This window comes from Phocoena sinus, chromosome 2 (assembly GCF_008692025.1).
Source record: "Phocoena sinus isolate mPhoSin1 chromosome 2, mPhoSin1.pri, whole genome shotgun sequence".
Classification (NCBI taxonomy): domain Eukaryota; kingdom Metazoa; phylum Chordata; class Mammalia; order Artiodactyla; family Phocoenidae; genus Phocoena; species Phocoena sinus.
In genome coordinates this window covers 13,642,090-13,657,627 of record NC_045764.1, presented here as the reverse complement: position 1 = coordinate 13,657,627, position 15,538 = coordinate 13,642,090, and the positions used below count along the sequence as shown (strand labels likewise).

Sequence of the window (15,538 nt, the reverse complement as noted above, 5' to 3'; positions counted from 1 at the left end):
GGCGTGTCTTTGGACAAGTCACTAAAGCCCCATCTTGTTTCCTCAGATAGAAATGGAGCCAGTAAGGCAGGTTTTGACTTCTCACTAGGTTGTTGTGAAGTCAACTAGGTGGAAATACTTCAGAAACTCTAAAGCCCTTTACTAATTTATTATATTTTTATGGAGGCTGGAGAACAGAAATGGCCCCATTTACTTTTTTAAAACAAAAAGTGGATGAGAGAACATAACATGTACATCCTAATATAAGTGATACTTGTTTTGGAAGAGGTGATTAAGTTGTTATCATTTGAAGTACAGATGTAAGACATTTTAGAAAAAATTTGTATAAAGGGCTCAAAAATTGCTTTGGTCTGGATAATGTTCCCTAATTCTAAAAATACTTGAAACTAAGTATTTTTGAATTTATAACAAAATGCTCCTTCAAAATTGTTTAAAAATTCTTTTTACTGATATTTGAGATTTTGTGGTTATGAATGCTCTCTACTTTATTATAATTGTACAGTGTCTTTCTAGTCCTGTCTTTCTCCCTTTTGTCTTATAAAGTTGCATCAAGTTCTTTTACAGCCTATTTCAGAGACTATTAGTGGTGTGTTTATATATTTTCTAGTGGTTTTTAATTATTGAGCATGGCCAGCTATTCCCTTGATTTTTACCATTTGGGGAGGAAGGATGGTAATTACTAAATTTTAGGGTAGATTATGGTTTTATTGTTCTAACATAGGCAGCCCGGTGTTAGATAACTTGTACAGGAGAAGGCTCAGCGTAAGGTGAGAAATGTGAATGTGCTTCCTTCAAAGGGTCCTTCTTCTGTTTAACCTGAGGATTAATGTTTCCAACAGGTCCCCTGTAAGTAGCTTACAGATCCGCTATGATCAACCAGGCAACAGCAGTTTGGAAAACCTGCCCCCAGTAGCAGCCAGCATAGAGCAGCTTCTGGAGAGGCAGTGGAGTGAAGGACAGCAGTTTTTATTAGAACAGGGCACTCCTAGTGACAGTAAGTATTCTCTTCTTGTCTTTAAAGAAAGATCAATAGATGGATGGATGGATGGATGAACAGATAGGTGGATAGATGTTGAAGTCACACTTCATCAAGAATAGCATTGAAATTATGATATGTCTTACATAATATGGTGAGAAAGTGTAATGTAGTGGCTCAGTAGAACAAATGCTACAGGTTTACTGCTTGGACTTGAATTTTGTTTTTACCTGTTATTAACAGTGTGATCTTAGGCAAGTTTCTTAATGTCATTGTGCTTTTAGATTTCCATTTGTAGGATGGGAATAATAATGTACCTATATCATAGTATTGTTTTGAGGGTTAAATGACATAGAATATATAAAGAACATTGCCTGGCTCATGGAATTCACTGGTTTTTGTTACTTTTTATAATTATTAAAATATTGGTACATTGTTCTCCATTGACCATTGTTCTAGTCAATTTTTAAAAGTTTTACTAAAATATGAGTTATAGCTTCTTTTAGCTTAGGTGTTTGAATCAAACTTGCTCATCTTTGGAGAATTTGTTTTAAAAAATGTGTATAGTCAAGTATGGCCAACTCTCTTGATTTTACAATTTGGGTGAGAAAGGAGAATAATTACTAAATTATATATATAACATGTATATTATCTATATCATTTACTTGCTAAATTATGTAATATATATTACATATACATATTTAGTATCTTTACAATTTTAAGTATTAAGGAGAGCCATGGGTGAAAAATGCCAAACACAAAAACTGTTACTACAGATGCTGTTAACTAGAGAAGTGGCCTAATATTAAGGACATATATATATAGCTGGGGGAAATAATAGGTGTTTTGGTTTGGTTTTTAATCATTTTGGGGGTGGGAGGTATAAGCTTTCGCTGCTTTAATTTTTTAAAACAAAACAAAATATTTTGCTTACTGTTACACAGGTGCCATAAATTGGTATTTTTATGAATGGTGCTCTGACAAAAAATGCTAATTGTGAGGAAATTCATGCTGGGATAATCCTTTCAACATGATAGCTGGAGGACAGGTTTAGCTTAGTCTTACTGCATCTCATTTGGGTATACTAAGGGTTTATTTGTGGGATCTTGAAGAGGAGGGATAAAAGTTAAATCCTTGGGAAATGACCGTATGTGTCTGTACCAGTAGAATTGTATGTTTTCAAGGCCCTGAGGGCATGTTAAACAAATACAACTTTTTAATACATAGAACTTTTAAAGTGTCATTCACTGCAGCATCACACAGGCCTCTCTCTCTGCTGTGTCGAGAGGTCTGAGAGCTGTGGCAGGAACGGAAACGGTATTTGAGGTGGTAAGGCAGGACAGAAGCCGAGCCTGTATGCAGATGACGTGCCTTCCCTTGGAGCCGGGAGAGGGGCTGCGGTGCACACACACTGCTCTCTGCTGGGCGAGTGTGGATCCACAGGCCTAGCGGCTGGGCTTCCTAGTCCTCTGTCAGGTGGCTTGCTTAACTCAACCAAGCAACAAACAAATACTTGTGCTCTTTATTTGTGGCGAAGGATATTGGTGTGATTCTTTGCCCTTTGAAATATGATTTTAATGAAAAATCATGGCGAGCACTTTGAATTTTTAATTAGGTTTTTATTTTGATGAAAATAAAGTGTTCTCATGATTTTTCTTTGAGAATGGAAATTACCTGAACTAGGTTGGGTTTTTTTGGTATGTGGCGACAAAGTTTCCACATGGTATATCTAGGAACAGTATCCCTTTATGCTTACATAGGTACAAATATATTATGGTTTATTTATATCTACATATAAATTTAGGAATAGAACCTAGTCACTTAGAAATGCTTAATAGAATTTCTACTTTTCTATTTTAATTTATTTCTAAAGTTATTGACACTTAAGTCCATAAAATACCTAGTCCTGTGTATGAAATTCTTTATTAAAAACCATTCAAATGTCTGCTAGTTTTAGGAATGCTGAAGTCATTACACCAACTTCAAGTAGAAAATCGAAGATTAGAGGAACAGATTAAAAACTTGACTGCCAAAAAGGAACGCCTTCAATTATTGAATGCACAGCTCTCAGTGCCTTTTCCAACAATAACAACAAATCCCAGCCCATCTCATCAAATGCATGCATTTTCAGCACAGAATGGTAAGTATGAATTTATTGTGGATCTAAGGAAAGTAGGATGGACTTCCATTATCTTTTTCATAATAACTGAATAATAACTGGTCATCAGTTATATGCAGATGTAGAAAAGGAATGATAAATTATTTTCTATGAGCATAAAGAATCCTGCTCATGTAGAGAACAAACGTATGGACACCAAGGGGGAAAGTGGTGGTGGGGAGATGAATTGGGAGATTGGGATTGACGTATATACACTAATATGTATAAAATAGATAACTAATAAGAAACTGCTGTATAAAAAAATAAAATTCAAAAATTCAAAAAAAAGAATCCTGTTCATTGTTCAATTTGAATTTGCTCTAACTTCTTTAGTACAGAATTTAATGGTAAAATTTAAATATGTAATGATCTCTTTATTGATTTAAAGCCATGATATTCAGTAGAGATAAAGATTTTTTTCATTCAAATTGGTCTTAAGAATAACAAGGCTTAATATTTAAGTGTTTTTAATGCGGGCTTCAGGGTAAGCGTTTTTAGACAAGCCTTTAATCTTACACATAATGTAATTTAACAGGTAAATAGGTTTCTTTTTCTTCGTCTTTTTTAATCTAGCTCCTACTACTGATTCCTTGAACAGCAGTAAGAGCCCTCATCTAGGAAACAGCTTTCTACCTGATAATTCTCTTCCTGTATTAAATCAGGTAATTTGGGTGTGGTTAGTTTCATTTGTGTGTTTCACTTATGAACAGTAGTATATCACATTAGATGGTTTAAAATTATTTTAAACAGTTTTGCTGTGTTGTTTACAACTTAGTTTCTATTCTTTCTTACGTTAGGACTTAACCTCCAGTGGACAAAGCACCAGCAGCTCATCGGCTCTTTCTACTCCACCTCCTGCTGGGCAGAGTCCAGCTCAGCAGGGCTCAGGCCTTAGTGGAGTTCAGCAGGTCAATGGTGTGACGGTGGGGGCACTGGCTAGTGGAATGCAGACTGTAACATCCACCATTCCTGCCGTGCCTGGAGTGGGTGGAATAATTGGAGCTTTGCCAGGTAACCAACTGGCAATTAATGGCATTGTAGGAGCTTTAAATGGGGTTATTCAGACCCCTGTCACAATATCCCAGAACCCTACCCCACTCACCCACACAACTGTACCACCTAATGCAGCACATCCAATGCCAACTACACTGACTAACAGGTAAGAAACTTACTTAAATACCTTTTGGGTTTTTTAGTGCAACATGGTACCAGTGCTGTCCATACTTTAGATTGGGATTTTTAAATGTGTTCCTTGTTAGATGTACTCTAAGAAATTAAAACCCACCAAACTTAATACATTATACCAAGAGCCATTTATTTTTGACACTTAAGTAATTCAGGTTAAAACAAAATTAAATCACCTTTCGTAACAAAGCATTAGGTATGTTCTATACTGAAAATTTCAGTTTTGATCTGTGATGTGTGTTTTAAATGCTAATTTTTCTCATCCCCGTGTATATTGCCTTCGTGTGTCATAAATCCTGAAGAAAAGTAATATTATAATGAAGATCACATAGGAATGTTGGTTTCTTAAAATTCAGCTATGTAATTTTGTTAGCTTTGTTGTCAAAGATTTTGATATAATATGAAGGTCAAATATTTATCTTGAATTTCCAGGGAGTGAGACTCACTGTTTCACTGTAGTGGAATTTCATTTGAATGGCAAAGCCATGTTGTTATTGCGCATACTTTTGAGGAATAAGTCCTGTTAAGTGGATTTGCAGTGGATAGTAGTAAACTATTTCTTCTGGCTCTCTTTTCATTGGTGCTTAATCTTACCGACCATTGGGACTGTAAAAAAAAGTTTAGGTCAAATCAATTAGTAGTATGTTTGGATTCTTTCTTTGTTTTAAATATGTGTCACTTAGTGTGGGTTAAATTATCCTTGAATGATTAAAAATAGAGTATTACATGTTCATGTTATAAACACATATAAATTTTTATTCCATAAAACAACTGGGTGCCTGCTTGGTTTACAGTATAAAGGGAAACAAAACATTTACTGACAATGTGGATTCTTGTTTACCTGTATATGTGCATAGAGAGAGAGAAAGAGAGATAAAAGAAATTTGTACATCATTGTTTTCAAAAAATGTTATGGTTAGAAACTTGTTAAGTTATTAAACATCAAATTGAAACAATTGTTCATTTTACATTAAAAAAAAAACATTAAAAGGTGTACGGTAGAAAGTAAGAATTTTCATCGTTTTTCAGTGCCTCAGGACTCGGATTACTTTCTGACCAGCAAAGACAAATATTTCTTCATCAACAGCAATTCCAGCAGTTGTTAAATTCTCAACAGCTCACACCAGTAAGTTCTCCCTTTTGATAATACTTGATCTTTATTAGGAGCAAGTGATCCAAGCTATAATAACTCTTCAGCATAGGTACAGATTGCCCACTGTGTGAAATGACATTGTGCTGTAGTCTGTGATACCTGCAGTTACATTATATTGATTCATCGACAAATACTAGAACGTGGTCTATGCAGCTCTGGTAGACTCTGTATTTTCATGGAGCTTCATTCTGATAGGGGTGATGGACGATAAATATATACACCCCTTTTGGTAGTGATGAGTACTGGGAAGGAAAATGAAGCAGGATAAGGTGGTAGATAACAGTCGGATGAGAGCCATCTTAGATAGGATGGTCCAGCCTCTGAGCAGGTGACTTTTGAGCACACACCTGAATAAAAGTTGAAGGAGCATGACTTTGTGACATGGGGGGGCGTGCACTCAAGGTGGAGGGACCAGGGCCTGTGTGCTGTGTGACTGGGCTGGTGTGGAGGAGAGCAGTCAGATGGGTGAGCGTGGGCTGCAAGGTTGTGGGCTGCCTTGTTTGGCTCTCCATGGCATGGAATTTAGATTTACCTTAAGTGTGATGGAAAGCCATTGGTGATTTTTTTTAAAAAAACCTTTCTTTGTGGAAATAAACATTCAGGTGTACAAGAAGTAGAGAGTATGGCATACTGATTGCCTAGCTTTAATAATTATCCCAGTTAAAAAACTCTTTTTTCGTATATCCTCATTTTTCCTTTCAGAATTTTAAAGAATTAATTGTAGGGCTTTTGTTTGTTTGTTATTGTGGCCGTGTAGCATGGCATGCAGGATCTTAGTTCCCTGACCAGAGATCGAACCCGCACCCCCCGCAGTGGAAGCTCGAAGTCTTAACCACTGGACTGCCAAGGAAGTCCTGTAATTGCAGGGCTTTGAACACAGCAGTGACATGGCATACAGTGATGTTTAGATTCACGGGATTCTCTGAAGTCAGTAGGGAATGAAATCTAATGTCTCAGGACTGAGCCCTGGGCACCCTGGAGGAGGAGAGTAATCTAGTCAAGGGGCTAGGGAAAAAGTGGCCAGTGAGTTAGCACAGAGAGTGGTGGCCTGGTTCCGTGTGAGGAAACATTTCAAGAAAGGGAGGACTCAGCTGCGTAGACTGCTTCTGGTGAGACGAGTAAGATTTGGGTGTCTAGAGCTTTTTGAGAACGTGGTTTTGCTGACAAGTGAAAAGCTTCACTGAGTGGTTGGAAAGAAAATAGAGGAAGCGAAGATGGGGTACAGGCAACTCAAGATGTTTCACTGTAAAGAGCAGAGAAATGAATTGGCAGCTAGCATTAGAAAGACGTGGTCTAAGGGGGGTAGTTTCTAATCATTTTGAAAATGACAGCGTATGTGTATGTTGATGGGGAATTTTCTGGTGCAGAGAGAGGAGGGGTAACGCCAGGGCAGCAGAGCTCTTCAGGAGAGAGCAGCTTCCCCTGTGATAAGAGGGAAGCAGAGAGGCTGTCGGTGGGTTTTATGACAGGAGATTGAGGAAACCCACTTCTAATGTTTATAGTTTTTAAATGGGAATTATAAGTAAAGTCATCAGCTGAGGGGGATAGGGATATTGTAGTTAGAGGAGAGAAAGAAGGTGTGGAACATATCTTGGAGGTGGAGAGAGAACTAAGGCAGATGTGGGAGGGTGTGTCTAGCACACCTCACTGCTAGGAGAACACCCATTTAATTAACTTTGGGGTTTCAGCCTTTGTTTGTAACTTCTTTCTAAAATACATCTACCTACTTTCTTGCTTTAGTCAAAAATGTATTGAAAATGTCTGTTTTACAATTCTGGATCATTGTCACTGTTCTTAACAGTGGTATAAGGATAGAGTCTATATAAATACTTTTTTTTAATTTTTTTGCGGTACGCGGGTCTCTCACTGCTGTGGCCTCTCCCGTTGCGGAGCACAGGCTCCGGACGCGCAGGCTCAGCGGCCATGGCTCACGGGCCTAGCCGCTCCGCGGCACGTGGGATCTCCCCAGACCGCGGGGCACGAACCCGTGTCCCCTGCATCGGCAGGCAGACTCTGAACCACTGCGCCACCAGGGAAGCCCTATATAAATTCTTAAACGCTTACACTAAAATGTAATCTTGTTTTCTTATCTCTTGCCTCATCTTAATATGAAGTGCTGGAATTCAGTTTATTTGGGGTTCTTCCTGTTAATCAAGATTTTACTCTAAGAACAGCACATACAGGTGTCTCGTTTCTGGAACGTGGTTGATCATGGAATTTTTAGCACAAATTATTACCCAGAGACCAGGAAGACTGAGTGGATTAGACTTGGCGTTTCCTTTGTAGCCAAGGTTGTGGTGTGAGGTTTGTTTATTTACAAGCATCAAACTTCACATAGTCAGGAATGGTGCTGTGAGGCACCTCCCTCCTCCCACCTTAAGGAAAACTCTTGCTCGACCTCCTGACCCTCCTCCCCACCAGCTGCTGCCCCGTGCTCAGCCCTGTCCATTTCTGCCTGGGCTCTTCCCTGACCTGGTAATGGCTTCTGCCCACTGGAAACATTTTCTTCCCTTAGCTCCCAAGATACCACATTATCTTGGTTTTCTTCTACCTAACTGGTTCTTCCTTTTTAGCTTCCTTTTCTGGGTCCTCCTCTTCTTCTCAGCCCCACTCATTTCAGAGCATCCTAGAATTCAGGATCTCCTCCAGCCACAAAGCTTTAAATACTGTCTATGCTGATACCGACGTCTCCAGCCCAGGCCGCTCTCTGGAATTTCAAGCTCCCATATCCACTGCTTACTTAGTTGCCACCACTTGGCTCTCTTAATAGATGGTGCAGGCATAATTAATGTGTCCAGACAGAACTGCTGACCTTCCACATGGCTGCCCCACCTCAGCTGATGCACCTCCATCCTTCCAGCTGCTCAAGCAGTTATTCCTTCACCCCTCTCTTTTTCTGACACCTCACATTGAATTCACCCCTCTCTTTTTCTGACACCTCACATTGAATCCATCAAGAATCCTAGGTCAGGTTGTGTCGCTCCTCTGTTCAGAACCTTCCTTTGCCTTCCCGCATTACTTTGAGAAAAACCAGAGCTCTCTCGGCCAACACTCCAGACCCTCATCCTTCTCTGGCCTCCTTCCTGCTCACTGCACTCCGGCCCGGTCTCCTTGCTCATCCTGTGTCATGCTGGGTGTGCCACGGGGCCCCTCGGCACTGGCTAGCACTCTCTCTGCCTGGAACCCACCCACCCCTGCCCCCCCATATCCACATAGAGAATTCCCTCATCTCCTCGTGTCTGTGTTCAAGTGAGAACCGCCCTGACCCCCGCCCCTGCTGTCCTCTCTCTTACACTCCTGTTCCCCCCGACCCTGGGCAGTACTCATTTCCTAACATTTCTTCACCCCAGAACAGTGCCTGGCACATCATAGTAAGTGCTCAGGGGTGCTCGCTGGAAGGCATGGTCTCATAACCGCATCAAGAAAGCACTCTTTCTGTTGGCATGAATGAGAACTTTAAAAGTTATTTTAAGTTCCCAGAATTATGGGAGGGATTTCACCATGCAGTGCATTCTAAAGCCAAATGCAGGTCACATGGCTGCTCTAAGTTGCCATTCTCCTTGATTATCATGGGCAACCGCATATGAATAGGGGTCTCCTACGTTTGTTTGCCCCATTTTGAAAATAAGGCCATTCCCTGATGATATTGACATTTTACAGTAGATGGTTATTATCTAGTGCAGTGTGTTCTTCCAGATGAGACTCTTGTCTTTCTTAGTAGTATGACTTTGCTGTCACTTAAATACCTAATAGCAGAGCAAAGAAGAGAGAAAGCAGGCTGTCCTGACTGCCGGGTCTGCACTGGGACTCACCTTCTCCTGCATGTTCTTACCTAAGGAGCAGCACCAGGCCCTTCTGTATCAGCTGGTGCAGCAGCACCACCAGCCTGATCTCCAGCAGCTGCAGATCCCGGCACCCACGCAGATGCCCATCAACAACCTGCTCGCAGGCACGCAGGCGCCTCCGCTTCATCCAGCCACCACCAACCCGTTCCTCACCATCCATGGCGATAATGCAAGTCAGAAGGTAACAGTAAGTGTCTGTGCTTTGTTACAGCTAGTGAAATACCAAAACGAATTTTATTGATTAATCAGAGATGACTGTCCAGCCCCTCTCTTCCTCCCCACCCCCCTTAAAATATATTATCCCCCTGATAATTTCTTCTTAAAACCAGTTGTTTCAGCACCTGGATATTGTAAACACAAAGGACCTAAGCCAATTTATATATCCTCTAAGTATATCAGTTTGAATTTGCATGTAAGGTTGGAAGACTGTTTTATAACTCAGCAATTTTTCAAAATGAAAATGTGTTTTAGTATGATATGGTAAGTGGAATTGGACAGTCCAATCAGAAGATAGTAGTTGGTGTTTTGAGAATCTTTGTTTAACTAATTTGTTTAATTATAGAAATAGTCTAGATAATTTAGGAATATTTTTATTATTTTGCTCAGACATGCTAAAATTGAATTATATTTATAATAAAATTAATATATAAACTTTAGGGCAATCCACTTATTCTACCTGATAGAAAGTAAATCATAATCACATTTGTAATGAAATTTAAATTCTTTATTAATCTCATGTAAGTGATAGCATCTTACCCTTTCAATGTACAAGTTAAGATAAATAAAAATGGGTGCAGGAACAGTATACTATACATATAGTAGCACACATTTTAAGGCTGTTTCTTTCTATTAATTCTCCCCTTCAATCAGGTCTACTTTACTGGAGTATAAATGTTTCCCCTAAATTCCAGTTCAGGGCAGAACCCTGTTAGAGGAAGGATATTGGGATATAGAATGGAGACTGGACATCAGGAAAAGGAAGAAGGGAAAGAATGAGGTGGGAGACTTGGCAAAAAATGGTGTTAAAAGTCACAATGTTTGCTCTTTCCCATTACTTTGAAAGTTTGCTCTTTACTGTGCTTTTAGTTTTCAGAAACTTTAGTTTGTATTTAGTAACAAGAATTGGCTCAAAATATAGAATTATTGGTTTTCATTAACTCTTCAATGCTTTTTGTTTGCCCCACTGTTCCTCTGACTTCCTGACTGTGAATACTGTCATTATCACAAACCTAGTTTTGCAGACATGGAAAATTTCATTGATTCTGTATTAATTTAGAATTTTTTTAAACCGTTTTTTCCTAAGTTTTTTCTTGTGTTAAAAAAAATTATACAGTATGAAATGTATTTTTAATGGAAAATCACAATAGTAAACACTATAAAATAAACAATATTAATTAACGTAGAAAAGCAAGGCTGGGAAATAATATTTATGAGTATCCTGCTATGTGGCAGGCATCTTTGTTAGATACAATAGTATACGTGGTTCCAATCTTTAAAATATTAATAGGCTGTAACCCCATTTTTTAAATAGGGAGATTCAAAGAGGTTAAAGCTCAAAGGACACATAGCACATGTGGGATCAGAACCCATGACTGTTAGTTGATTTTCCACACTACTGTGTTACTGCTTCTGTGGAAAAGTCAGTCTGGGGGGATGGTTTCTACATTCATTCCTTATGAATCCTCCCTCAGAGGGGCACTTCTGTCTTTGTATACTGCTGAATTTAACATAAAGCAACTGAATGTTTAGCAGTAAATTCATGTCTTTATATTATGCTGAAAAGTATCCATGCTGACTTTTAGAAAAAAAGGAATACCGTATATATGACCTTTTATCTCAGTTAAAATTTCAAGTAAGAGGATATTATCTTAAGTGGGGGCCAAAAATTCATTTAGCTAATGCATCTTATTTTGTTTGTTTTAACTGCAGAGACTTAGTGATAAAACTGGGCCTGTTGCTCAAGAAAAAAGTTGACACTTGAGAAACATCTAGAAATGGACTATCCTGCTATTCTAGCACTTCATCTGGCTGCTGTTGCAGTCCCCTTACTACACCTATGAAGAAATGCAACAAGAAACCAGCTGCACGACAAAGGATTAATTGCCCCAAGAGCATTCTTGTAAGGCTTTGATTGATTTTCTTGTTGCTTTGTTGCACTGAAATGGAATTCCCATATCCCCCACCCCTCACCCACATTTTTTGAATTTTGAAAGAAAATTTAATAGCTAACTTTTGTCATTGAAGTAATTTACATGCAATGAGTTTATCAGCCTAAGAGGAATTTAATATAGTTGGTGTACAACTAATTTTGTTATAAATTGGCGAGATGAATAGCAAAACTAAAGACTTGTTCCATTTTTAAACCATTTGATTTTAATGTAAAAGTTGGAACGTGAAATATGATCTTTTGTTTGGGTTACAGTATGCTTGCTCTGTGAGTCAAAACAAATTTCAAGGAACTGTCTAATTTCTTCTATTGGAGTTTTATTGGTTAAATATTACAAATAAATAGGTCATCCACTTGGACTTGGTAATCTTTATTATGAAAATTTCCTTTCTAATGGGATTTGGCCAATTTTGGTAATCAAGTTAGGATGGTAAATGTCTGCTTCTGCTAAAGGTAATTTTCTTTTGCTAAACGCGTTTTCTTTAGTGTTAAGACCTACTCATATTTTAAAGAAAGCTTGAGTTCAGTGATTTCTAAGGCTGCTGAGGGAACCAGCTCAATTCAAAGTGAAAGAGGGGCCACTCTGAAACTGCTGGTAGGGTTTGGCCTGAATCAAGTGCCTGTTAGGACCTGCCTTGTGCTGAAGTGGCTCTGGACAGCTGAGCCTGCGCTCTCAGTCCTTGGGAGTAGTAGGGACAGTCGGCGTTGCACCAGCAGCCTTCCCCATGGTTCTGCCTTTATTAAGAACTTTCTATGCCACTGTAGCTAGCTCAGGCAAAACTATTACCTGGGTATTTATCCACTAATGAGTCACAAGAAAAATGAGTGGATTTGGTAAGAATTTTCTTTTTTTCTTAAGTTAGACAACTTCCCATTATTGACAATGATTTGAAACAAACAAAACAAGACAAAAAACCCACCACTGCAGTTCCTGAAACAGGTGAAATCTGTATTACAGCCCTTCCATGTTGGGTATCCCCACTCCTGGTATGACAGTATAGCAGAGTATAAATTAAACAATTGGGGATGTAATCATTGAACTCTTCTTAAATGTGTGAATTATTAGTGGAAAAGACCCAGCTGTAATTAGACCTCCACTGTGTACTTAGCTGGAAGAACATGTTAATTCTGCAATATGTCTCTTGGTTAATAAACATTGCACAGTTCTTACCTCATTTCTGTAAATAAGGTTTTGTGAATCTGTTTTGTATTGTGAAAAATTCCTAAGATAACATTGATATTTTGATTTGTAATATTTCTAATTGGTAGATTTAATTGAAAAGTAAAATTAATTTATTTTTATATGTTCAGGGGAATTTTAAAGAAAGTCAAATCTTTTGTAGATAATTTAAAAAAATCGGTGTGGTTTATTTTACTTATTTAACCCACTGGTTGTTATTCTGTAACAATTTGTATAAATGGTAAATTTTGAATGTGTTGTTATTTTACTTAGATGTAAAATTCCACATGTATTAAAATGTACAAAGTTTTTGTTAATAAAATTTAATAATGTTTATAACTCTGCCTTTTTTTCCAGTTTTATTAAGATATACTTGACATACAGCACAGTATAAGTTTAAGGTGGACAGCATAATAATTTGACTTACATACGTTGTGAAATGATTACCACAATAAGTGTAGTTAAACATCCATCATCTCATACAGATACTAAAAAAAGAGAATGACAAAAAAAGTGTTTTCCTTGTGATAAGAACTCTTAGAATTTACTCTCTTTAACCACTTTCCTGTATATCATGTACAGCAGACTTCACGACAGTAATCGTGTTGTACTTTTACAGTCCTAGTACTTATTTATCTTATAACTGGAAATCTGAACTGTTTGACCACCTTTGTCCAGTTCCCTCTCCCTCAACCCCCACCTCTTTTCTATGAGTTAAATTTTGTTCTTTTAATAAGATTCTACATATGAGATCATACAGTATTTGTCTTTCTCTGTTTGACTTAATTCACTTAGCACAGTGCCTTCAAGGTCCATCCATGTTGTCACAATAGCAGGGTTTCCTTCCTTTTTTATGGCTGAATAATATTCCATCACACATCATATGTATGTATGTATATGTGTGTGTATAGACACATACATATATATACACACACAAATACATACAGACTCATATACCACAACTTCATCCATCAGTGGACATTTAGGTTATTTCCATATCTTGGCTATTGTGAGTAATGCTGCTGTGAACATACAGGGGTATAGATATCTCTTCAACATAAGTGGTTTTGTTTCCTTTGGATATGTTCCCAGAAGTGAGGTTGCTGGATCAGATGGTAGTTTGATAATAGCCATTCTAACAGGCATGAGGTGATATCTCCTTGTGGTTTTGATATGCATTTCCCTGATGATTAGTGATGTTGAGGAACTTTTCAAGGGACTTTTCATGTATCTGTTGGCCACCTGTATGTCTTCTTTGGAAAATGTCTGTTGAGGTCCTTTGCCCATTTTAAAATTGGGTTATTTGGTTTATTTTTTTCTGTTGAGTTGTCTGAGTTCTTTATGTATTTTGGATATTAATCCCTTATCAGATACATGATTTGCAAATATTTTTTCCCATTCTATAGGTTGTCTTTTTCAGTTTGTTGTTATATCTTCTTGATGGTTTGACCCCTTTATCATTATATAATGACCTTCTTTGTCTCTTTTTATCATTTTTAGTTTACAATCTATTTTGTCTGATATATGTAGGTATAGCTACCTCCCCCTGCTTCTTTTTGGTTAGTTTTGCTTGAGATGTCTTTTTCTATCACTTCACTCTCAGTTAATTGTCTTAAAGGCTAAAGCAAGTCTCTTGTAGGCAGCAGCATGTTGTTGGATCTTGTGTTTTTATCCATTCCGTCATTCTTTTTATTTTTATTGGAGAATTTAATCTATTTTTGTTTAAAGCAATTATTGACAGGTATGGACTTGCTGTTGCCATTTTGTTCATTGTTTTCTGGCTGTTTTGTAGACCCATTGTTCCTTGTTCCTTATCCTGCTGTCTTTCTGTGTTTTGATGTCTTTGGGTACCAGTATGCTTTGACTTCTCTATCATGTTCTTTTTGTGTAATTACTACAGATTTTTCCCATGTGGTTACATGAGTCTTACATAAAATATCTTAAAATTATAACACACCCTATTTTAAAATGACAACAACTTAACTTAGATAGCTGTCCTAAGCTTCACACTTTTACTTCTCTTCCCCTCACATTTTATGTTACTGATATTACAGTTTACATATTTTTCATATTGTGTATCCAATAACAGATTTTTATAGTTATGATTCTTTTTACTGTTTGTTTTTTAACTTTTAGAGTTGTAAGTGAATTATGCACCACCATTACCATATTACAGAATCTAATTTTGAATGTATATTTACCATTATCATTGAATTTTATGGTACCTTCTTACATTGTATAATGTTAATTAGCATCCTTTTACTTCCACTCAACTCCCTTTAGGATTTCTTGTAAAGCAGGTCTCCTGGTGATGAGCTCCCTCAGCTTCTGCTTGTTCAGGAAAATCTTTATCCCTCCATTTCTGAAGGACAGTTTTGCCTGATACAGGCTTCTTGGTTGACAGTTTTTTACTTTCAATATTTTGAATGTATCATCCCATCTCTCCTGGCCTGAAGTTTCTTTTGAGAAATCTGCTGATAGTCTTATGGGGTTTCCCTTGTATGTAACTTCTCTCTTGTCTCTTGTTGCTTTCAAAATTATTTGTCTTTGACTTTTGATATTTTTAATGTGTTTCAGTGTAGCCCTATTTAGGCTCAACCTGTTTGGGGTCTGCTGGGCCTCATGGATCTGTTAATTTCTCTCCCCAAGTTTGGGAAGCTTTTCCACATTATTGCTTTGAATATACTTTCTGTCCCTTTCCCTTTCTCTTCTCCTGAAATTCCCATAATGCAGATATTGGTTCTTTGGATTGTGCCCCATAAGGCTTTCTTCACTTTTTCTTTTTTTTTCCTTTTGCTCCTCTGGGTAATTTCAAATGTCCTGTCTTCTAGGTCATTGATTGTTTCTCCTGCATGGTCGTCTGATTTTGAAGCT

The 15,538-nt window shown here is 37.8% G+C and overlaps 1 protein-coding gene across 11 annotated transcripts in view; it reads left to right on the top strand.

Annotated features, from left to right (window-relative positions):
* Positions 1-13,003, top strand: part of MLLT10 (MLLT10 histone lysine methyltransferase DOT1L cofactor) — a 248,761-nt gene extending 235,758 nt beyond the window's left edge. For 8 of the 11 annotated variants that reach the window (XM_032622514.1, XM_032622508.1, XM_032622513.1 and 5 more), the window contains 7 exons: positions 840-994; positions 2,928-3,116; positions 3,708-3,796; positions 3,932-4,293; positions 5,349-5,445; positions 9,310-9,504; positions 11,247-13,003. In XM_032622514.1, the coding sequence (XP_032478405.1) occupies positions 840-994; positions 2,928-3,116; positions 3,708-3,796; positions 3,932-4,293; positions 5,349-5,445; positions 9,310-9,504; positions 11,247-11,291 (1,132 nt within the window). In that variant the 3' untranslated portion in view covers positions 11,292-13,003. Of the gene's footprint in view, positions 1-839; positions 995-2,927; positions 3,117-3,707; positions 3,797-3,931; positions 4,294-5,348; positions 5,446-9,309; positions 9,505-10,187; positions 10,315-11,246 lie in introns of all 11 variants that reach the window. The other 3 variants (XR_004348430.1, XR_004348429.1, XM_032622509.1) reach the window with 3 other exon arrangements.
* The last annotated feature ends 2,535 nt before the right edge of the window (positions 13,004-15,538 follow it).